The following is a 25,387-nucleotide window of genomic DNA, read 5'->3' on the forward strand; positions in this document are numbered from 1 at the left end:
TTTCCATACCGGAAAAGCTGAACAGAAATATACCTAATTTGGCAGAAGGCTAGACTTGGTCCAGAAAGATCTCTTTTTGTAATTTTGTGTAAATCAATTCAGTAGTTTGGGAGTTGATAAAGAAAAAAGATTTATGTATATCTAGCATTGTGGAGGGTTAGCAGATCCAACAGATCTCAAAATGAGATCCGGATGGGCCAAGTTTCAGGAAGAGTGGGAAATACATAGATTTTGGGCTGCATGCGGCCCCCCTCCCAGGCCGATTTTAGCCCAGGGGACCCCTGCATCCCGACCTTATACATAAGTGAGTGAGGGACACCCTGGGGTCATGGGGGATAGGGACCCCGGGGCCAAAAATGGCCCAGTGAGAGGGGCCATGTACCCCTATAAAAAAATGCACTGCTGCCTGTGAGATGGGGGCCCGGGGCCAAAATCGTACCATGGAAGGAGACATGTGCCCTTCTTCCCCACAAAATGAGTCAGACCCTAGGGGATGGGGTCCCAGGGACCGAAATCAGCCCAGAAAGGCGGACTGTGTGTCCTCCTCCTTGGCTGACTGCCTTTGGGGGGTTGGCTACAAGGCCCGGCCGTGCGCAGCATGGGTTTGACTGCAGCGTCCGGCCACGGCATGGGGTTGGCTGCATGTGGAGTGAAGGCCGTGCACGTTGGGGGTTGGATTAGCATACGGTAATTTAATATTACTTTACAGTAAAACAAAACTTGAAATTCACTGAAAAAAACAAAGCTTACAGGGTCATAATAGCTGGAAGTAGCATTAAAAACATAGAAATTCAATGAACAAACCAAAGGTTACAGGGACATTATGGTTAGGTAATAAAATTGAAAAAAACCTTAGAAATTTACTACAAAACCAAAGGTTACAGGGACGCTAAAGATTGAGGTTTTACACATACAAAAACATACAAATTCAGCAGTTACAGAGAGAGTTAGCTCAAGTAACTATAACTTGTGCCCTAAAGTAACTATAACTCGAGTCCTGGCAATGCACGGCTAATTACCCCACATATTAAATCACTCATAACATCTACGACATCATTGATAAAATCACTGCAACATTTGCTTTAAAATTATTGATGAGAAAACTATGCATGGAGAGGGTGCGAGTTGTAGTTACCTTAGGGTACCAGTTATGGTTACTTGAGATAACTCTAACTATAACTGGTGAATTTCCATGATTTTGTGTGTGTAAAATCTGAATCTAACTATAACGTACCCGGAACCTTTAAAGAGTTGGAAGCATACCATTTATCTACTTGGTGACAGAAGGGCACTTGGCCTGGTTTACAGACAGCCACTTGCCTTGGTGAAAAGAATCATTTGATTCAGCGTCAATGTTTAAATTTAGGAAAGGATTATGTTTCCACAGAATTGAAATAGCCTTTCAATTAATGAGATAGGTCAGCTATTTTTTGTAGAATTCCAGTTCTCTTATTATAATTAGGGATCCTCTTTGCTACTTTTCATGACGTATTAAACATGAAGGTGGAAAAAAACACCTTTCATTATGAAAAAAGGAGCGTAGTGGAAATCTGAGTTTCTTCTGGGCTCTGGTCTTCGTGAGAACTTGTCTTCACTGATGCCCTTATTACCTCTTGTTAGAAATAGATGAAAACAAGTTACTTACCTGTAACTTTAGTTCCCCAGTATTGGTAACTTTCATAGATTCCCATGCTTTGTATCATTCCCCGTCGTCGGAATGGGAGTCTCGGTAACAAAAATTCCATAGCTGTAGGTACAAAAGACAATGGAAAAAGGCCTAGGCCTCATTACCTTTTGTAGCATATCACCCTCTTTGTGTAAAAGAGACCAAACTTTGGCCTCAGCCAATCAGAAGTGCCTCACCACTTAGAACCTTCCTGAAGGAACCTCAGAGCCTCAGATTTTCGTAGCCGTTGTGTACTGGGACACCATCTGTGCTGTAGGCTGAGCTTTCCCCGGGGAGGTGGGTGGGCGCATGGGAATCTATGAAAGTTACCAATACTGGGGAACTAAAGTTACAGGTAAGTAACTTGTTTTCTTACCCCAGTATTCGAACTTTCATAGATTCCCATGCTTTGTATCAGAGTAGTAAGCAGTTAGCAAGATAATCACATTTTGCATTGCGAATAATAGCAATAAAGAATATGACATTAGATACAAAATGTGAAAAATGGAAGGTGGGAAGAAAGGAAAGCTCACCATTAGTGGAAGAGGTTCCTCAGGACAGCCTGTCCTACTGCTACATCCTCCTGTTGCAGAGATTCCATGCAGTAGTGCTTGGTAAAGGTGTGGACGCTGCTCCAGGTTACAGCTCTGCAGATATCCTTAATTTGCACCCCTGCGAAGAGTACTGTGGAGGAAGCCACAGATCTTGTGGAATGCGCTCGTATCTTTCCAGTCAGAGGTTTACCAGCAGTCCTGTGACAATGTAATATAGCGCTTGTGATCCACCTTGAAACACCCTGTTTGGATAGTGGAAGGCCTTTGCTCGGTCCCCCGAAGGCCACAAACAGTTGAGTAGATTTTCGAAAATCCTTAGTACGTTGTAAGTAAAACTTCAAGCATCGTTGCACATCCAACGAAAGCAATGCTTTTTCCGCTGGTGTGGAAGGCTGAGGAAAAAATGTTTTCAGAATGACCGGTTCATTCAAATGGAAATCCGAGGGAACCTTTGGCATGAACCTAGGATTAGTCCTCATGTTGACAGTGTTCCTCTTGAATTGAAGGAAAGGTTCTTGAATTGTCAAGGCCTGTAACTCCCCTACACGCCGAGCCGACGTGAGAGCGAGGAGAAGAGCCAATTTCCACGAAAGGTATTTGATGGCAGAACGATGGACTGGTTCAAAAGGGTCCTTCATGAGCTGAGAAAGGACCAGATTTAAATGCCATGTTGGAGGAGGCGGTCTCACCGGTGGATAGACCCTGATCAGGCCCTTAAGAAATTGTTTGATTATCCTCGAAGACCATAATGAAGGCCCAGATTCTGTCCTTCTGAATCGTGACAAAGCAGCCAAATGGACCTTAATTGATGAATGGGCTAGACCAGACTTGGCCAAGGACAGTAGGTAAGGGAGGACCTGATGAGGTTTGGAATTGAATGGATCAATGTGATGCTGTCGACACCAACAACAGAACCTTTTCCACTTAAGGCGGTAAGTTTTGTTAGTTGAAGGGGCCCTTGCTTGGGAAAAAACTTCTCTAACCTCGTTTGATAATGGCAGATTCATAAATTCTCGCTGCTCAGGAGCCATGCAGTCAGGTGTAACGACTGAGGGTCTGGATGCAAAATCTGTCCTTCGGACATCGTGAGAAGATCCGGCAGAATTTGTAGAGGGAAGGGAGGAGCAATCGACAACAGATGGAGCTCCGTGAACCAGAACTGCCTCGGCCAAGCCGGGGCTATCAGGATCAACCTGCACGGTTCCACCTTGAGTTTCCTGATTAGCCGTGGTATCAGAGGAATGGGAGGAAAAACGTAGACAAATGTCTTCGACCAGGATATCGAAAGGCATTTCCCAGTGAACTTGGATGGGGAAGCCTGCTTGCGTAAGACCGGCATTTCTTGTTGGTCGGGGTGGCAAACAGGTCGATGTCCGGTCTTCCCCACCGGCTGAAGACTTGTTCCAAGACTTCCTGATTCAACTCCCATTCGTGGCTGACCGAGGATGAACTGCTCAGTCTGTCGGCGTTTTCGTTGAGGACGCCAGGCAAGTGTTCTGCCATCAGAGACATTTTGTGTCGGATCGCCCATTCCCAAACCTGCTGGGCCTCTTGTGACAATGGGCGTGATCTGGTCCCTCCTTCCTTGTTCACATAGTGCATGGCCGTGGTGTTGTCCGTCCTGATCAGCACTTGTGAACCTTCCAGGCGAGGAAGAAACGCTTGCAGAGCCAGACGTATCGCCCTGAGTTCTAACAGGTTGATGTGGAGGCGTTTTTCCTGGGGTGACCAATGACCACTGACATGTAGGTCCTGCAGCACTGCTCCCCAACTCTCCAACGACGCGTCCGTCGTTATCACTTGTGGAGACGGGTCGCTTGCGAAGGATAGGCCTTGGGACAAGTTGTCTTGGTCTGTCCACCATAGGGCCGCATTCTTCATCTCCGGAGTGATAGCCACTCTGTCGTCGAAGGAACCGTGGACTTGCCGCCATTGATTGTCCAGTTGTTCCTGCAAGGGACGCATTCTCAGTCTGCAATGAGGGATCAGTGGAATACACGATGATATTACTCCCAGCAGAGACTTGTAGCGGCGAACTGAAAGAGACTTTTTTGTTTGTAAGTCTTGGGCCATCGTCTGTAACTTTTGCCTCCTTTCCAGAGTAGGAAAAGCTTGTGAAAGCCTTGAGTCCAAGATGGCTCCCAGAAACCGGGCTCTTCTGGACCGGATCTGGCAAGATTTCTCGTCGTTTAGAGTGAGACCCAGGTTTTGGAATAAATTGGTACATGCTTGAACCGCTTGTAGCGCTGCCTCTCTGGACGGAGCTTTCAGTAACCAGTCGTCCAGATAGGGGAAGACTTGAAACTTGTGCCTCCGCAGGAAAGCTGCTACTGGAGCCAGCACTTTCGTGAATATTCTTGGGGCTGAGCGGAGTCCAAAGGGTAAAACCCTGAATTGGTAATGGCTCTTGGCTACTGTGAATCGCAGAAACCTTCTGTGCGCTGGGTGAATCGGAACGTGAAAATAGGCATCTTCGAGATCGAGTGTGGCCATGTAATCCCCCGGGTTGATCAGCTTCAAGATGTCCTGGAGGGACACCATCCTGAAGGACAGAGAAATGAGATAGGTGTTTAGCCCCCTGAGGTCTAAAATGGGGCGCCACTTGTCGAGCGTTTTCTTCACCAGGAAGAACCTGGAATAAAATCCCTGGCCTCTTTGGTTCGATGGAACTGGCTCTATCGCCCCCTTTCGGAGCATTTGTTGAACTTCGAGCCGAAGGAGACGCTGGTGTTTTGAAGGAGTGGCTGCCGGGGGCTTGGGTGGCGGAACTTGAGTGAACTCTAAGGTATGCCCTTTCCGAATGATGTTGAGCACCCAACGGTCCGATGTTATTAGGGACCAGTTGTGAAGGTATTTGTTGACCCTGCCTCCAACTGATGACTTCCTGGAGGAGGGTCCAGTAGGAAGAGCCAGGAGGCCGCTATTGGCGCTTGGACGAATCTCGTCCTCGCGCCCCCTGCTTTCCTTTACCGTAAGGCCTGGAGTAGTTGGAAGACTGGCCCTGCCGCTGCTGGTAAGATTGGTGGTGTTGCTGGGAACTGGATCCTGTGTTGGAATAACGTTGTTGTTGGAAGGATCCTCTATAAGTACCACCCCTGCCTCTAGAGCCCTTGAAGGGAGACTTCCTGTACTGAAGTGTTCCTAAAGACTTAGCGGTCTCTGTGTCTTTTTTAATATCTTGCAGGGTGTCGTCAATGAGTTTGCCGAATAGAGCTTCTCCATCAAAGGGGAGATCCAATACTTTATTCTGGACCTCAGGTCGGAACCAAGTAGCTTTAAGCCACCCTTGGCGACGGAGCACTGCTGCTCCAGCCAGCGAACGAAATGCAGTAGTCGCAATATCCATTGCACAATCGATGATTTCCATCGACGTCGCTTCTCCCTCCTGCAAAACCTTCTTTGCCTCCGACATAGATTCAGGAGGCAACTGGTCAAGGTACGGGGCGACATCGCACCAGAGTTGACGGTCGTACCTACCCAGGATCGCTAAGGCATTAGCTGCTCGCACCAGCAAACTTGCCATCGCTGAGAATCTTTTTCCCACGTTATCTAACCTCCGTCCCTCCTTGTCCGGAGGAGTTGTCAGCGGTGCTGAAGGGTTGCGCGATTTTCTCTGCGCTGCCTGCGAGATCACAGAGTCTGGTCTTGGATGACCTGTCAAGGCCGCTGGGGCATCATCGGTCGCCTTGTACTTTTTTTCGAGACGCGGTAGCACCGGCACCACCGTCGCCGGGTGTGTCATGGTCTTTATGCCCTCTTTCCATAGGTGATCCACGATTGGAATAGACCTGGCAGTTTTTCGAAAGGGTTCCTTAAAGTCATATAAGAAACAATCTGTGGTGACTTTAGGCATTGCCAACTTAAATCTTGCCGCCGCTCTCTCCATTAGCTGATGGAAACCTACAATATCCGCTGGCGGGGAGTCCGCCGGGTCCGGATTTGGTGATGCGGGATTGTCAATAACGTACTCATCATATTCCGTGTCGGGATTAGAGACGTGATCCGACTGCTGATCCACATCCGAGGATTCATCAACATCATGTGATCCTGGTAATCCAGAGGAATCCTGAGGAACGGCTGCTTGAGGCTGTGGAGAGGTTGGATCCGAGAAAGTAGGTGGCACCAATGACGCCTGAACCCTTGAAGGTGTAGCAGGCGTTGATGTATTTGGCAAAGGTCTACTGGCCTTAGATTTATATTCCTGTAGCATCCTATGTAGATCCTGCAGGAAAGATGTTGGCACTGAAACCATTTCCTGGTCAGTTTGCTGCTGTTGCTGTTGACTATGACCATGTTCCTCGTGGGTGTATTCGCCCTCTGAGTCAGTGTCCTGGCATTTGACAAATAGTTGTGAAGGACTATTGGCATAGCTATATGCATCTTGGTCATCTTCCTCTGATTGTCCCTCTTGAAGGAGCATTGTTGGCAACAGAGGGGACACTGTCCTTGGAGAGGTCATCTCCGGCGTGATCCGCGTCACAGAAATGGTGATTCGCTTTTCTGTGGACAAGATCGTGGGTTTCGTAGTCGACGGTTGTATATACGCCGTCGAGATAGGGGTCGTGGACGTCGTCGACGAAGAAACTGTCGACACACCAGCCGTCGTCATAGTCACTGTAGTAGTCGTCGATGCCCTCGTCGACGAGACCGCAGTCGTCAACACCGTTGTCATCACCGTCGACGGGACTCTCGTCGTCGGCACCGTTGTCATTGTCGTCGACGGGACTTTCGTCGTCGACGGAGCTTTCGTCGTCGACGGGGCCTTCGACGTCGACAGGCCTTCGTCGTCGACTGAGTCTTCGACGTCGACGGGGCCTTCGTCGTCGACTGGACTTTGGGCGTCGACGGGGCTTTCGTCGTCGACGGCTCTTTCGTCGACACCTGTGAAGCTGGTACCTTCGTCGTCGGCGACTTTAGCTTCTCCGTCGACGGTGAGGACTCCGTCGTCGACGGTCTCGACGTCGACGAACCTCCAGTCGACGGAGCCTTCGATGTTCTAGTCGACGGGCCTCCCGCTGTCGACGTCTTCGTCGTCGAGGGCTTAGAAGTCCTCTCAGAAGACTGGCCTGAAGGTGTTTTGAAGGCTGTGGAAGTCTTCGCACCTGTAGACTGCGTAGAAGGTCCATCCCTCTCCTTTACACTTCCGTGAGGAGATTTGCTGGGACCTGGGCTCTCAGACTCACTGGGGGTCTTTTTTGAGGCCTTAGAAGATCTTCCCACAGAGGTAGAAGGGGAACCCCTACCCCTTTTCACTGACCTTCTAGTAGAAGCCATCGATCCAGCATCCTCACTGTCACTGGAGACAGTATCCTTCCGTGATTTAAGCTTTTGCAGCCATGTCAGGAGCCTACCCTCTCGGTCCCGGAGGGTCTTGGCAGAAAAAGTGCGACAGATGGCACAGGCAGCCGCCTGGTGGTCAGGATAGAGGCAATAAATGCAGTCCTTATGCTTATCCTCCACAAAAAGCCTTTTCTTGCCACAGGAGGAACAAGGCTTGAAAAGCGCCTTTTTCTTCTCAATTTCCGACATCCTGGAATCCTGAAGAGAATCTGAAAGATTCTGAAGAAAATCCTGTAGAAAAAACCTGAAGAAATCCTTTAGAAGTGTAGAAGTTGAGCAGAGCTCAAAGGAGACTCCCTAGCACAACGTGCGGTAGAAAATCTGAGGCTCTGAGGTTCCTTCAGGAAGGTTCTAAGTGGTGAGGCACTTCTGATTGGCTGAGGCCAAAGTTTGGTCTCTTTTACACAAAGAGGGTGATATGCTACAAAAGATAATGAGGCCTAGGCCTTTTTCTATTGTCTTTTGTACCTACAGCTATGGTATTTTTGTTACCGAGACTCCCATTCCGACGACGGGGAATGATACAAAGCATGGGAATCTATGAAAGTTCCAATACTGGGGTAAACCAAGAAATTGGTCAAGAATTATTCCTGGAAGTTATTCTCCTTCTACATATTCCTCATACTCTCGAATTCATGCATATACAATGATTCAAAATGGGTATTCCAACCATACATATTATAGTCTGCACATGGTATAACGTATTTGTGACTACGCAAGCAGCTTCTAGAAACATCTGCTATCTTTTTATCACCACAGAAGCAGGATCTCCCTTTCATGTTGATAGGCCTATTTTTTTTTCAACAGTTTTCAGTTTTTTAAAATTCTTCTCTGGGCATCCTAATAGTGTAGAAACACATTTATTCAACCTGGCCTGTTCTTTTTATACAGTTTTAAAACATCAGAGCACCCATCACATAGGGTGCAATTGAGTTTTCATGATGATGATATACTACATGCCTAGTGTGAACCAAGAGATAGTTGTCTGTTTGTTTTGGTCTTCCAGTAACAACTAGGAGCCTGATTACAAATTTGACGGTGCGGAGGTATGGCGGCCTGCCACCGCCCACCAAACTCGACCGCTGGCTGCCCGACAGATTACAAGGTTTCTCGTTGTCTGGAAGGCGGTCCTTCGGCATTCCCATGGCAGTGTCTTTGAAAAAGGCACCCCAATGGGAACCAGTCGCTCCGGATCCGCCACGGAATCCACATGGGGGTAGGTGTTGCAGGCTGAGACCGCACGCCGTTGGGGTCCCTGACTCCCCCGTGCAGGTCCCACAGGAGCAGACTGCGGGGCACATTAGGGATCACCCCAGGGTCGCATTATTCGAAGCAGGACCAATTGGCCTGCTCCACAGACCAACCAAGTTAAGGTTGTATATAAATTCTATATTTCACTGTGTAGTACTAGTCACCATGGTCCTGAAGAATTGCTAGTTTAGCATGAAACATGTCGACCACACCAGAGGGTTGTAGATAGTTCTGCCTGAAACTACCAAAGCACTCTATCTCCCTTCCCACCATTTTAACCAAGGGGGTCAGCCATGTTAATAAAATTCCTTGTGGACTGACCAACCTTTTTTATCACCACCACCTTCTCACGACTACACCTTTTTTGCCCTCTCACACGCATGCACCATATGGCAGGAACAAAAGATCTCCGCTAAAGAGCCCCTTCGCGGGTGCCCGTCGGACATTGCAGCGCCAGTCTGACGAGGAGCAGGACCCATATGATGAAGCATGACACCTAGCTTGCTGGGTGTGTGAGGGTTCTAGTTCCCAAGAGGGGTTTCCCCCTCTTTCCCTCCCCCTCTTGGTTTTCCCTATACACATTCACACCCCTCCATCTCAGCCTTTCTGGGGAACTTTGTGCTTAATTTTGCTTAACCCCAATGGGATCGCCAAATCCCTTTCCTGCCATGCAGGAAAGAGGTTGCATGCTTACAAAGGGGGCACACCGTGTGCCCCCCCTGCATGCACCTAAGTACCCAGAGGCAACAGGGAGGCCTGTAGGGCCCCCTTTGTTTCCTCACCCCCAAAAGGTCATCATGTGAACATCGCCATGAATCCTGACAGTAAGGAAAACTCGCAATATGCTTAGCGGTGCTGCATCGGCACTGCCAGCATATTGCGTGACTCTGACCGCCGCGCCACCGCTAGGGAACGTGGGTACCTGACGGTTGTGGTGGAGTACTGGAGGCCTTACTGCCATAGTAGTAATATGGCGCTCGGACAACTGGTGCAGCGGTTCCCAAAAGCCACCGCACCTCCACCATTGGTTCAGCACTACTATGTGTGTGAGGTTTGCTCTCCCATAAAGAATGACTTTCGACATATACTTGCGAGACGTCCTGTAATGTCCAAAACTTTGGACTTCATTCTCTCCTTTCTTTGCTTCTGGTGGTGCCATACTCATTTTTGTGAATATATTGATTTTACGGGGAGATGTACGTGGCGTACCCTCACCTCTCTGTTTATGTGTTAAAGGTAACAAATGGTAAGAACATGAGGAAGGCGAGTTTGTTGTCACCCTCCACCTTAAGATATTGGTGTTGTGCATGAGTGGACTACACGGTTGACTGGCAGTTGGGTGATGGGTGATGTAGTTGGGTGAGAACTGGCAAGAAAATCATTCTAAAACCTGTATTTCACAGCTGTTGAAACATAATGTTTTTAATGGGACATGCTGCATGCTGATGCCTTATAGTGCATTTGACCCAACGAATGAGGAAGCTCCTAGTTTTCAAGTCCTTCTGATTAAAGCCCAAGTCTACAGCAGCTTACTGAGGATGATTTGTGATTGCCGAAAAAATAATAATGTGCGTAACTATAATTGTAGGTATATGATTGTACTACCACCCCAGTAAAAGTGCAGGGAAGCTAAAATGAGGAGAAGCAGATATGTCCCACAACAGTATGCTTGTGTAGAGACAAAACACATGTACATGCACTTGGAAGACAGGACATCAATTTATACAAACTTTAATATATATATATATTAAAACCTAATTGAGTTTTGAATATTTACTGGAAAAATCAACAACATAATATTAGCAAGTGTAATATTATCATGACACTACAACTATTATGCAATCCAGCAAAAACATACCCAATATGTTAACCCCTTCATCTTTTCCCTGGACATTAAAGACACTAATGAGCTGCCCACTTCAAATGCAATATCTAAATATAAGGATCCCCTTTAGCCCAATGTCCTTGGGTATGCTAACAGAGTAACCTTCACCCATAGGTTCTTCTTCCCTTCATTCTCCCTGAACAAATGAAGGGAAACACCACTCACGCCGTCCCAGAGCCACCCTTTGATACCGCAAATTCCCCCTCAATGTCTAGTGCTCCATTAGCTCTAGCGGCTTATCATTTGAACTTTTATTAATTTCATCTAACATTATTTAAAAGTGTTGTTTGTGTTGTGAATACTTGTAAAATTCGATGTTCAGAAAAGCTGACCATGTACAGACTTTAGAAGCAAAATGAACTGTTTCCCATGTCAGTTTATACAGCAATACTAATGTTCCTAATTATCCATATTAAACAACACCATCATTACATCCTGTCAGCAGTTAACAAGTACATAACATTTAGAGGTGCACGTATTCCATAAACACAGTTTAAGATGATTATACAATTACAGATAACATCTAGGCAGGCTGCAAGTTTACAATAGACAAACAATAAATACATACTTTAATATACTAACTCTATGGGGAAAAGGAAGGCACTGAGGCTTCACTGCATACTCACCCGTTAAATGGTTGGCGACCCTGGAAAGGGGTTTAGGAGGCAGGGCAGGGGGCTGCTTGTGGAGGCACAGTTGTTTCACGGGGGTGTCCTCATGGTCTGCAGAAAAAGCAGTAGATTTTTTGGGGGGTAGTAGCAGGGTTGATTTAACTGAAGGATCTTGGTGGGATAAGGCTCCCGGCTGATTGGACGTGGGGCTATCTTCAGACACTGGAGGACACAACAACCACATCATAGACGCAACAGTGTTACAACAAGGCAGCAGTAATACACCGAGCAGCACAACAATGAAGACATCAAAGGAATACAGTATGATTGACATTGTAAAGTGAGAAACAATGTTTCGGATTACCAAGCACCATAAGTGCTGAAGACTCCATCAAAGGACAGTACCACCTCCTTACATCACACGTCAATGGATGGCTGGTGAAGGTAAGACATCTACATCAAAACATCACAGAGAGCTCCCTAATTTATTTATGTGCCCTTTGTAGGAGAACAGCCATAGAAATGCAACAGTTGTAATGGCAGCAGGGTTCAGAAGTGTGAAGTGCCTAGACCATCCTAATTATGTCTGTCTTTAGATTTCGCCTAGCGAAGGCTGCGCTTGCGCAGCTCTCGCTGGGAGTAAACTGATGTTTCAGAGAGTGGGGCTTGAACCCGCTCCTCTTCTCCATTGGCTGGCTTCCTAAACGGAGGCCAGCCATTGGAGGAGAGGGGCATCCCTCCGTTCAAGCCCGGTCTTTTTGGGATTGAGGGGTGTGTTTTTTACGTTCTTTCTCTTTTCTTTCTCTCCTCTTCCCATTGGCTGGAATTTTACATTCCAGTCAATGGGAAGGGGAGAGAACGAAAAACACGCCCCTCAATCCCAAAAATGACGCTGGTTTCTCCTAGGCATTTCTGCTTCGCCTCGGAGAAACATGGTGGTGCTGCTTGGTTTCTCGTGCCGGCACTAGACTTAAAAATTGCCCCTACTGACTTTAAATCTCATTGCCTGTGCATTGCATGCAATCTGAGCCAGGGCCTGCTTCAGTGCACAACTTTTTGGATGCTGTGCAAACAGTCTGAAGAAATCTGAGATGCTCCCGCTTGGGCCGATCCCCTCCTAATGTGACCTGTCTTTGAGCAATTGTTTGGGAATCTGAACATTATGCCCGCCCCGTCCACATCCTGTGCATATGCAGTCTGTCCACTTATGTAGCTGCCACATGGCCTCACAACTGCTACAACACAAAACATTGCATGCGTATCTATTCACGCTTGCTAAGGGTGTTACGTTAGCTCAGAAAGTAATGCCTGCCGTATCCGGCTGGCACCGATCACAGCCTGCCTCTTCCCGATGTGCCTGTGCACACACGTGCTTGTACATGTGCACAAAACGGCAGCACATACGATGTCATGAATCGGGAAACAGCGCAAGAAAAAGTGCACTATTCCACGCCCCACCGTCTTCCTTGGAAACACCTGCCGGACATGTCATGCCTCTAAGAGTACATTGTGATTTGCCTTTCAGAGGGCGGGAGGAAAGGAGGGCTGATGGGAGGGGCGAGAGGCACCTGGGGTACCACCCCGCCAAGGCCAGACTCCTCCCCCACACCCTCCCCTAGAGGAGGAACATCAAGGACCCACAGCACTGGACCAGGTAGGGAGAGCTCAGCTAGACACAGGGGCGCAGGGCAGCTAGGACTGGGGAGCAAGGGTCTGGGGCGTACGAACCGAGAGGAAAGAGTCGCAGAGGGGTCCAAACATGGAGGGCACGAGGGGACTCAAGAGGACTCACCCGTCAAAGGATGCATACTGCAGAAATTTGGATTCTGATGACGTTAAATAGCCGGTCCTAACAACATTCTGGGGGGGTTGCAGCGAAGTTTTAGAAACTCGCGCAGTTTTAGGAAGTTCTGGGCTAGATGGTCTAGCCCGGGACCAGGGTTCAATTCCCCGCCTCGGCGGGTCTTGGGCTCAAAATTGCATGAAACTGAACCCCTTCTGAAGACGTGAGGAGTACTCTCCTTGATCTAAACTACATATTACACTATATGAAGAACTCAGAGATATACAATGGATTGAGTTCCAATTTATAATTGAGGAACAACTGTCTTCTGGAATTGGTCTATATAATTTGTTGTTTGGATTGATTTTTTGCCCTGAAGAAGTCATTTGGGTGACTGTACCCTCTGACGAAACACGTGTTGGCTACATTCTGTATGAACTAGATGAAGACTGTGAAGAGATTTGATGTTTGAAGAGAAAAGAAATGGAAATTAAAGGAATTTGATCTGATGAACTTTGAAAGAACATTCATTTGATTGTGGCTACCTTTTCTCTTGGAATAATATAAGAATTGGCATATATGTGCTCGGGGACAATTTACCTTTTGTTACTGAATTCTCTGTTTTCAGAGGACTCCTTTGGGGACGCAAGTGGCCGCTTTCCCCTGTTCCCTTGAGCCTTCTTATTAGGAGAATATTAATTTAGTTGTAGTTGCGCAAGAGTTACCCAGCCACTATCTGTTTTGTTTTCAAAATTGCATGGACCTGATAATTCTCGTCTTGGTGCCTATTCTAATCATAGAGTCCCACTCTGCAACTCTGGGCAATAGCTTGCTTAATCTCCACAACGGCCCCCACAACGCTAAGGATGCCTGGCCTCCACCTTGGGGGTGCCCAGGAGTGGACGCCTCACAGGGAAAGCCAGGATGGGTTCCACAGCGGTATTCGTACAAGCGCCTTGAGACCTTTGTGGGTGAGTAGTGAGCTATACAAGTATTAATTTACATTTTTTTTTTTAGAAGCCAGAAGAAGTTTGTGACGTAATTTGAGCTGCAAAGTTGTTTTCTGAAGTTTGTGAGGGCCAGGGACACAGTTCTGAAGTCCTTAGGAGAGTCTGGAGTTGGATCTGAACTTTTTGGGGAGAATTAGAGCTAGGATTGTTGCAGAATAGCATTTTTTGTGGTTGTCACATTCTGAAATATAAATGTTTGTAAGGTTTCAAAAGCAGGAAAGGTTAATTCTTGTGGAGACAGAAGTCAAAAGTTCTGGGAGTTTTTGATTCGAACGTATCAAATTTGGAGAGTTTCATATTAGGTTTTAGGAAAATCTGCGAATTTTAGAACCAAGATTAGGACATTGCGGTGGTGGAACGTTTTAGGAAACCACTGATCTGGGTTCACGTTTTAGGCTGGGAATTCAGTGAGTGACTGAGAGCAACTCCTCTTTCTTTAGGATAACCCAAACTCCAGATCTGAGCTTACCCATCCAGTGCCCATCATGAACATCTTCCGCATCACGTGAGACTCTCCCATCATCTGGCCATGATCATGCTCCTGTGTGTAGGGGGCTCTGTGTGGGTGGCTCTGTGTGTGTGGGGGAGGCTCTATGTGAATGACTGTGTGGGTGGCTCTGTGTGGGTGGCTCTGTATGTATTTGTGTGTGGGTGGCTCTGTGTAGGTGGCTCTGTATGTGTGTGTGCCTCTGTGTGGGTGCAAATGCAATAGGTCTCGCATTTGCGAGCGATTAAGCTATTAGCATTGTAAATGACAATGCCATTTATTTATCTGTTTTCAAAACCAACACATAAATAAAAATGTTGTCATTTACAATGACAATAGCTCTAACTTTGGCAAAGGCGAGACCGTTGCATTGTAAATGTTTGCTTGTGAATGTAATTGCACAGGGGCTCTTTTTCCTTGCTTCCATTAGGATTCGCAGCACCCTTGCTTTACACAATTTAGTCGTGTATACTGCTGACCACCGAAATTGGTATGAATTCACCTACATTTACTGCTAGCACCACCCAGGAACACCCGCAAATGTATCCTACTAATGCATTTGTAAATTCAGAAATTCCACCAATGTGACAGGATTACTGCAATCACAAATGAACTTTGTGCACATAAATTTCTGCAAATCAGTACGTGGAATTTAAAGACAAAAATTGAACATGTTGCACACGAAGTCAAGCTGAGAGCCAGAGAAATTCTCTCAACTGATTTACGAAAACGGGCAAGGATACAAAGAGGTTTACTAAGATAAAAATGAAATTCTTGAGAATTATATATTATTGGACATATTTTCCATTGCAAATCGTTTACGTTTTCCCTCATTTCATTGTAGTTCAGGCAGATTGTTTTTATTTTAAATTATTTGTACCAGTTTATTAGGTTGTATAGCTCTGCCCAGTCACTTTGTTGCATTGGCACTGCCCATTGGATTTAAGACACTCTGAGCCAAGCTTCCTCGGCAGAAAATGTGACTCTATCGAATAAGGCAGTTCCGGTGCACTGTAGGCTGAGATACACTAAGTAAACGTTTTTTTCTGTTATTCCTTATCCATCCATAAAATGTCAGGGGCTTAATTGTTTCACTATGACTGAGCATTTTGGGAAGTAGGGTTCAGAGGGGTCTGGCTTTCAGCACAAGGTGAGCAGCTGGCCTAATCTATGTAATGTAGAGGGCGAATACGTGAGATTGCAGCTTCCTGAACGAGGCAAAACGTTTTTGATGCACATGCAATGCATACTAAGATAGTGCCAGCAGTGAATGTTTGCTATTGAGAAAGTCCTGACTCATCTATAAACAAAGTGGATGTTTTTGGCTAAGGAGTGATGTTAGTTTACTCCCTAGATTTTATACAGGTAAGTGTATAGAACATCGCTGGAACATGGGTAGGCAGTATGGTGTTGTGGGCCCTATGCCGGCATAGTGCATTTAAGGATGACATACACCAGGTATCAGACACATGCGCCGGACCACTTTTATTAGAAGGGTCACCTGACCAGCGACGCCTGTGTTGGACGGGAGTGGGGTGGGGTGGGTGCTAGGGCTTCCTCTTGGAGGTGTAAAAAGTCTACGAAGCCAGGAAGTTAGAGCAACTCTAAGTATTTATTGCAGAGAAGTTACATGTGACTGATAGGACAGGCAGCAACCAGCAAATGTCAGATCCTTCACATTCCAGGTTCCACCTTAGACGCAGTTGTCAAGGTTGCACCTGCACTAGGTTTTAACTTAGAACCTAACAAATGTTCTCCCGCACGTTGACAAAAAACTTGCCCACCTCATTACAACTAACACTGTGCAAAAGGCAATGAAACAAACAACTATACCTCCAAATGAGGTTGCAGGAAATAAAATAGAAAGTTACTAAACAAATAAAGTGACATGACCTATAAAAGTAAACTTAACAACCAAACATCAGAACACAAAAAAATGCAAAGAAAAGACAAAAAATACTTCCCATTCCGTAAACTGAAGCACACAAGGTTAACACCATGCAAGAAATGTACAGCTACTTAGAGATAATCCTTGTGCCATGAATTTGAATCACAGTTTTGTATTAATGACAGTTTTGATTCATACCGGATCAGAAAACTTGGATTTTCCCTTAGAGGTTATATCAGGTAGTTTCACTCTCACCCAGTTCCCCATTCTGAAACTACCATGGCACCTCCCTTTGATTTTTCCTCGCTCACAAACTTTCGTTCAGCTTTCTCCCCACTAAGCTTGACTTGATCATGCTTCACGTCAGACACTTTTAAATTACCGATCCATGGTCTGACCAATTTGGAGTTAGCCAGCTAGCCAGCCTACCTTTCAATTATGCAACTGGTGAAATATTGGTGGTGACATTGGGGTGGTTCGTAAGGCTCACAACAAATTCCTTAGCTCTGTTTTCCAATCCAAACCACTCACCACAGACAACTGTATGTTATCCTTTATTATTCTATTGCAGCGCTCAACTAGGCCATTGCTTTGGGGATGACACAAAGAAGTTGTGATATGCTTTATGCCCCATTGAGACAGAAATTCTTGAAATGTTCTCGATATGCATTGCACTGTAATATCACTGAACAACTCACTAGGGGTACCCTCTCTCAAGAAAATGCTTTGCCCTCCTACCATCTGGTTCCCCAATCCACCAATACCAAACCATACCTGTACCTCTCAAACACCACACATATAGGCCTGAAAATGTCCAAACCCAATTTGAACCACGGTTTTCCCAGAATAGGAACCTCCACAGGACTGGAAAAAATCACCTGACTTTTATCACTTACAGCACACGCCATGCACTCCCTCACAAAGTGTTCCACTGATAGGTTCATATCCAGCCACCAAAACATTTCCCTGATTTTTGTTTTCATTGCCCTCATACCCACGTGCCCCTTATGGGCTAAGGCCAGCGCTTTGTTCTGCATTGCACGTGGAACCACGAGTAAATCCATTCTCCTCATCAAACAATCCTTCATGCTTAATTCTGAAAAAAACATGTATAAAGCCTTTCACCTTTTCTTCAACACCTACATCAGAGAATGTTTTACTTAACATACATGCCACTTGTTGAATGATTTCATCGCTTTCTACAGCATTCTTCCACTCCTCCTGCAAAATACACTCATAATCAGAACCCTGTAATGCAGCTACCACACAAAAATCTTTTTCCAATCCATTCTCAGTTCCTTCATTTTTAAGTGGCAGCCTGGCTAAGTTGTCCATAAAGACGTTTTTGGCACTTCGAATGTGGTCCAAATGGAACTGAAATTTCAAAATCCTGTAATGCCATTTGGCTATACGAGGTGTGGCCTTACCAGCTCCGAATGTGGTAAACACACCCATTAAGGGTTTGTGATCCACACGAATGACAAATTCAGCGCCCTACAAATAATGACTGTAATGGTCAACACCCCACCAACATGTTAGGTCTTCGCGTTCGATGATAGAATCGTTGGATTTGGCACTTTACAGTGTCCTTGAGGCAAATGCCAACACTACTTCTCTACCATCTCTTTTCTCTTAAAAGAACTGCCCCCAAACCATGCTAGCATCTGTTACCACCACTGAAGAATCACAAGTGTCAAACTGTTGTAAAGGAATAGTATTGGCTAATTTGTTCTTAATGATCTCAAACTCCTGACCTTGATTCTCAGTCCACACAAATTGCTGATTTTTTTCATGAGAGTTCTCATGTGATACATTTTCTCACTACAGTTAGGAATAAAGCAGACATAAAATCTAACAAACTAAAGAATGAACTAAGCTGATCCTTACTGAGTGGCACTGGTAGCTCTAATTAGACTTTCCTTTGGTTCTAGCCCTTGGGAAGACAACTTGCAACCTAAATAATCCACCGAATATATAGCAAGCTTACATTTGGCCACTTTCAATTTAACCCCATTTTTAGTTTAAATGGCTAAAACCTTTCCTAAAGTTTTGTTGTGATTATCCATATTCTTCCCGTACACTGAAACCTCATCCTGGAAGCATGTCACGTTGGCAACCCATAGCTTCTAGCACTCTCTGAAAGACAGCCGAGTCCAGCCCAAAAGGCATTCTTTTGAACCTAAATGCACCAACCAGAGTAACAAATGAAGTAATATGGCGACTGCCTTTGTGCAAAGCTGTCTGATGATATGCAGAAGACATATCAAGGGTAGTGAACAATGTTGCTCCTTTATGGTAACCTAACATTTCTGTGATACTGGGCAATCGATATCTATCCACGCATATTCTTTCATTAAGATTGCGTAAGTCTATGCACATCCTTGGACTACTATTCCCTTTTCTAGCGAAAACCACAAGTGACAACCACCCAGAACTCTCAATAGGTTAAATTATGCCTTGTTCACTGAGGGATTTCACTTCCAGCTCTATTTCTTCCCTCATGGCCATACGCACCCATGTCGCCTTATTAATAACCAGGTTCACAACAGTTTTTTAAACTATTCAATGGGAGAAACTTTGAATCTTACCCAGCTTCTCACTAAAAACTTCAGGAAATGTTACCCAGCTTCTCACTAAAAACTTCAGGAAATGTTCTTTCCCACACTCACTCCTCAACCGTCCTTACCGACTTGCATTCCTACTTTAGCAAAACTTGTTCCTGACTATTAGAATCTAAAAAGATCCCTAGATTCTTCTGTTCCAACCACGTCAAAAGACATGACCCATCCATCGCTACATAGGCTGTGGCAGGGGTGTTGCGTCCTTTAAAGCTCAAGGTGCAGTCAAATTCACCCAGCACTTGTACAGGTTTACTCCAATACACTACAGGTCTGATAAGAGACTTATTTAACCTCGTTATTTTCAAACTTCAGTCATTCATCTGGACCAATGAAGGTAATAAATAAACCAGAATCAGCCATCATGGGTACAGACATTCCACCGATGTCCACTTGACAAACTGGTCTTTTGAGTATACTTTAGTCGATCTTCAGAACTTTACTATTCTCTACACCTTCCACTAATGAGTCAGAGATCCTCATGACAAAATTCTTATCCTCACTGTCTTAGTTAGAATCAGTTTTGATCACACAGTCAACAGAAAGAATCTTCTTAGGTTTCATCTTAGCAAAAGAATTAATGCATTAGCAAACTTTTGATAATGCCCCTTCTTTTTACATTTGGCACAGATTTTGTCTACAGCAGGACACGTAGTGGCATTACTTAAATGATTGCTACTGCCCCAGCTGTAACATTCTAAAACCTTTGGTTTAGAATCCTCTCCTTTCCTTTTTCTTGGCCGTAGTATCCAAACCCACTGATTGGACCAGTGATTCTACAGCCATTTGCTCCATATACACAGCCAGAGTTTCAACACTCTTGGCTATCTCAAGAGCCTTGCCCACAGTTACACTTTTATTAATCAAGAAACTTTCTTGAATTTTCTTATTATTAATTTTCAACACTAGTTCACCCCTCAACATTGTATCCTCAAAGGCCTTATACTCACACGGTAAAGACAAAACTCTTAAGTCACTCACACATTTTCTACTGATTCCCCATGAAATTGTTTCTTCGTATAAAATGTATGCTTTTCCATTATAACATTCCATTTTTTCTTGAATCTGATATCCAGCATTCTGATGGCTGAGGCATACTCATCAACCTCATCACACACAATTACCACCAGTATTTACTTAAAGACTTTCCTGCCTTCCGTACCGAAAGAGTGCTGTAACTAAGCTATTTTTTTCTTTTGAGTAAGATTCCTCCCATCAATTGCTTCCATATAAGCTTCAAACCCCTCCAACCATAGTGCCCATTCTACAGGAGAAATTCTTGGACAGGATAAAAATGGGAGCGGCGGTACCACCGCTTGTTGAATGATGAAGCTCTTGCAATGAAGAGATGAGAATACCTATGTGTAAGTTAAGTCCCAAAGCAATGGATGTAATCACATACAAAGAAAAGGAGATCTGTAGACAATTCACCTATAATAGCATGGAAGAGCACCAATAGTAGCACATCCCAAATGAATCAATAGATTGTGTATAATGACGCAAAACAATCACTGAGGTGTGGGTGTCACAGTGAGTTGTGCGTATCACTTCAGTCCAAATAAATGCGTACTGTTCCACATGTACTGATTGGGTAGTATGCGTATCACTGAAGAATGCCTCAAAGAAATAAGGCACAGAGAAAAATGACACTTTAAACAAGTAACATATCAATTGTGTGCCTATTGCCGCAAGAATAGGCAAGGAAAACCAAACACGCTTGGTTTAAAATATAGACTATTCACTGATACCAATAGTACTTAGGTATGCCTGTAACCGTTGGTGCAGTCCAATAAATGAATATGCTGAAAAGAGACAACTGCAGAGATGCTTACAGCAACAGTCACCTCATATCTGGATTGGGGCCTAACAAACCGCACAAGGTAAAATGGCTGCCACACCTGTGAAATGCATAACTATACAAAGTTTCACATACACAACAACTTCTGTGATCATGCTGAAGTTGTAGGGAATATGCGCACCACAGGGAACACGTCACTGAACCAAAAAGGAGTTGCCAGGGAAACACATGAACTACTGACTGCGGACTCTGAATGGAGCAGAAGGCGGTGACAGACAAACTCTGCGTCTCTCAAAAAGGCCGGGCCGCAGGAGCCTAGCAAGCGACTAAGATGGCCGTGTAGGAGTCCGGCTCCGCCGACCTCCCTTCCTCGCGGCGTTATCCTGTCATCTATCCTGGTGCTGTGTCCTGCTCCCGGCCTCGTTAAGAGACGCGACTCCTGCCGCGGGCACTCCGGACCGTCTCCAGTGCTCTGGAGCGGAGTTGTGTCGTCCGATAGACTGGGGCCTGGAGGTCCGTGACAGCCGGGACCTCCAGTAGAAGAGTGGCTGCCCGAGTTAATCAACAACGGGGGCCAGAGACCGGAAGTTGCCGGCCCGGCCCGATTTTCACCCAGCTCGCTCCTGAACGTTCTCATAGCCCCCGCGGGGGTGAAGAGGGGTGGGGGCCTGACAGAGTGGCCTGGGCACTGGATATCGCGCCTACCTGAAACCCCCTGGCTCCTACAGTAATGCTACCTGTGGAGCTCTGAGCCTCCTAAAACGTGCAAATAACAGCGGAAGCAGGCACCCAGAGGAGTCGGTGATCGGTGGCTGGGTGGATTGGGCTGGGAAGTATCCCTTTGCCTGCTTCCTATAGCCGGTCGCCAAGTGAGTTGGGGTGTAGCAAAGTGTTCAGAGTGTTCGCCACATGCTCTGGGCTAGTGATTACATGTGGTCCACTCTCTACACTGGCATAGTGGCATCGTGCAGTACACTGGATGTGGAGCTATCCCGCAAGTTAAGCTTTGACAGCCAGATCCATTGGTCATTCCAGCGGCAGGGGGAGCAGTGGATCCGTGCTGCGGAGTGGACTGTCCTTATCTGGGTCGCTGCTTGGGGATCGTGATAGTGCCTCTGGAGGTGGTGCAGATATTCTTGAATAATTCCCATTGCCTGCGGAAGTGAGAGTTTGGAAGTGGCAAAATTCATCCGGTCTGTTTGTTTATCTGATGTCCCGGAGTGGGCTAGCGAGGGCCCTGGGAAAGCGCGTTCTGAGCAGCTGACGTTGGTGAGTGGCAGGAAGGTGCAGACACAGTGAGCCCGGGTGCCTGGTGTGGGCCCTGGTTCATATCCGGCGCCGATACCCTAGGAAGTAGGATGGCTACCAATACCGACACAGACAGATCTCAACCCAGGACTTCCAAGGGGTCCAGAACCATCCAATCCAACAAGTTGGATCGATATACCTTGCCCATGGGGTCCCAGTGGAGATGAAGAAGACCCCAGTGGGTAGAGAGGAGGCCACGCTCAGTCCCACGGAGCCTACTTTGGCGGATCTCATGGCGGCCATCAACGGGGTTCAGGCGTCCCTGGCCAGAAGAAGGAGGCCCTTGACAATAAACTCGATACGGAAACGATCGAGGAGGGGCTGATAAGAGTGGATCTCACAAAGGCGAGTGAGAAGGTGAAGGCGCTGGAGGTCAAGACGGCCACCCTGATAGCTGATGTGTCCCAGCTGTAGCAAGAAGTAAGAGACCTAAAGGCCTCAAGAGCCCTGACAGACCGCAAATTGGATAACTATGAGGGAAGGGCCAGGCGTAATAATGTTTGCATTCTCGGGGTGCCCGAGAGATCAGAGGGTCAAGCGCCAGATCTGTTCGTGGAGGACATCGTTCTTGATGGAGCGGGTTAATGAGCAATATTTTGTTCAGGCTTGTGAAGTCAGTCTTCCATAATGTTTTAATAAAACTAATATGTTTGCTGCATGTTATTAAATCAACCTAGAATAAACTGTGCAACATGAACATATGGGACTAACATTATGCTTATTTGTGCAAAATGCAAAAGAAATAATACAATAATTGTTGTCTATTGTCTTTGTCATATACTAACTGCTGCTGTCAAAAATAATAGCATGTGTTTTTTAAATGTGATTTTGTCTTGTCTTTTCTGTGACAAATGCAGTTCCAGATCGGATTGGTACATCAAAGGTAATATATGCTGCTTAAATGTGCTTATGCTAGGTAACATAATTAATGGGTTAACATTTAGCAAAGGGGGTGGGTAACAGAACAAATGTCAATTCTTTAATTAATTGATGTTTTGTGTTTGTTTAAATAATAGTTTTCTGAAAAAGTGATGCAAGCTAAAAGTGGGTCAGTGACGCAAGCTAAAAGTGGCGCAGTGACGCAAGCAAAAGTGGCGCAGGAAATTGACGCTTTCTGAAAGAGGCCGATTTTTATTGTGAAAGGTTTTTGAAAAGAACTGCAAAAGGCGACTCTGTGGAGAGGTTTGCTAATGTGCCACGAGAAGCTCAGAACAGACAGGCTCAAGGCCAGGATGTGAGTCGTGGCATTTTTGTGCACTACATGAACAATCTTTGCTACAAAATGTAGCAGCCTAAGGAAGTGCCGCCAGGACTCTGTGCATGAACCATGGCTTTGTGTAAAAGCCCGGACTCGAGGTGAAAGATGTCACAATTTACTGTGGCGTGAGGTGATTCGGCCAATGGGGAGCCAGAATTCAGCTGTTGGAATGTGAAATTAGTTAGTTTAGCCTTAGTTTTAGGGTATAGGAATTGGCTCAAGGAGCAGACTTTGGCTTACGCTTCTTGATTCCAGAGGGTCGTGTTCTGCTGATGGACGAATACACGTAAGGAAAGGAGACTTTTTAAAGACTTTATTTCCAGGCAATGAGGGTAGAGACAGGGAACTAGTTAGGGTTTGGAAATGCTCATTTTCACTTATTCCTATAAATGAATAATATTTCTTGAATTAAGCTCTCTTTATAAATGCTGAATAAACTTTTCTTTATGACTTTTTCTAATGCTTGCTTAATAAAGTTCCAAAACCTAAGTTTTCTTGAATATGTTTGAATAAACTTTTAAAATGACAAGCTGGTCTTGTTTATTGAAGATAGTTTAAGTATTGAAAAGCAGGTTGGAAGCTCTGAAAGTAGGAACGGAAATTCTGGAACTGGGAAGCTAGAAGTAATTCCAGAGGAAGAGGACGAATTGCCAAGTACCAGCTACTGAGATGTTGTTCCTAACGGAGTGAAGCTGCCGAGTAAAGAAGTTCCTAGATATAGTATTGAAATCTCTGAAACTGACTCAGAAGACAGTGATGAAGAATCAGAGATAAGAAGATTCAGAAGAAGGGCTTGGAAAGTTGAATATAATGAAATAGAGTCTAAGAAGAAACTCTTGAGAAAAGGTGATGTCTGGCCAAAAGAAGACTTGAAGTTCAAGTAGGTGAACAGATCGAAAGAGCAAATTCATGAGAGTGAATCAGATAAAAAGAGCAAGTTGGAAAGAAAATTGAATTAATTAGCAGAAAAAGCAAAAAACCATTGAGACTAAATCAAAAAAGTCAAATATCCAGAGTGGGCCTACATCTTGATTCCACCAGTAGTTGAGGTTAGCAGTAGCTGCCAAGAAAATAGTGACAATGACTAGGTTTAGCTTTCTTTAAGTTAAGGTTTATTTTGGCATAAGGCTGAAGAAATTGTGTTAGGTGACACAAGGTCGAAGAAATTGTGTTAGCTGGAAACACTTTTATGTAAGACGCAAGGTCGAAGAAAACATGTTTTAGAATTTTGAAGAAAAAAAAGAGGGGGTATATACTATATACTAATTTTTCTAATTTTTCAAAATTATATATATATTTTTTTTTGTTTTGTTTTATAATACTCAGATTGATATTTGTTTTGTTGGTGCAATTCAAAATGTATATACCTATAAATTCATTGGGGGTTGGGGATTAGCATTATGTAGGACTCAATATGAGAGTTGCAGAAATATAGATGAAATTAGAGTTTAAATACTAATCCTGAGTAAGCCTGAAACATGTTCAATAGATAAAATTTTAAGTAAAATTTTTGGATTTGTTTGGTGATTTTAAAATCACCAGATGAGGGAGTTGATGGAGCGGGTTAATGAACAATATTTTGTTCAGGCTTGTGAAGTCAGTCTTCCATAATGTTTTAATTAAACTAATATGTTTGCTGCATGTTATTAAATCAACCTAGAATAAACTGTGCAACATGAACATATGGGATTAACATTATGCTTATTTGTGCAAAATGCAAAATAAATAATACAATAATTGTTGTCTATTGTCTTTGTCATATGCTAACTGCTGCTGTCAAAAATAATGTAATACAAAAAAGGAGATACCCCTGACACCATAAATCACACAATTGATTTTCAAACAGAAGCCTTTTTAATTGACTCTGTGTTTATCAAAAACTATTTTTCGTCTTATTTTATGTATATTTTCATTAGTGATGCACACTTGT

The 25,387-nt window shown here is 45.0% G+C and overlaps 1 protein-coding gene across 5 annotated transcripts in view; it reads right to left on the reverse strand.

Moving 5' to 3' along the window:
- The window catches only part of PHACTR1 (phosphatase and actin regulator 1), a 1,119,307-nt gene that overhangs the window by 154,959 nt on the left and 938,961 nt on the right, over positions 1-25,387 (reverse strand). For 3 of the 5 annotated variants that reach the window (XM_086965260.1, XM_086965262.1, XM_086965265.1), the window contains exon 5: positions 11,323-11,529. The exons of 1 other annotated variant lie outside the window; for it this stretch is intronic. In XM_086965260.1, the coding sequence (XP_086821386.1) occupies positions 11,323-11,529 (207 nt within the window). The remainder of the gene's footprint in view (positions 1-11,322; positions 11,530-25,387) is intronic. One more of the 5 variants, XM_086965261.1, reaches the window with a different exon arrangement.

This window comes from Lissotriton vulgaris, chromosome 4_1, assembly GCF_964263255.1.
Source record: "Lissotriton vulgaris chromosome 4_1, aLisVul1.2, whole genome shotgun sequence".
NCBI classification, from domain to species: Eukaryota; Metazoa; Chordata; class Amphibia; order Caudata; family Salamandridae; genus Lissotriton; species Lissotriton vulgaris.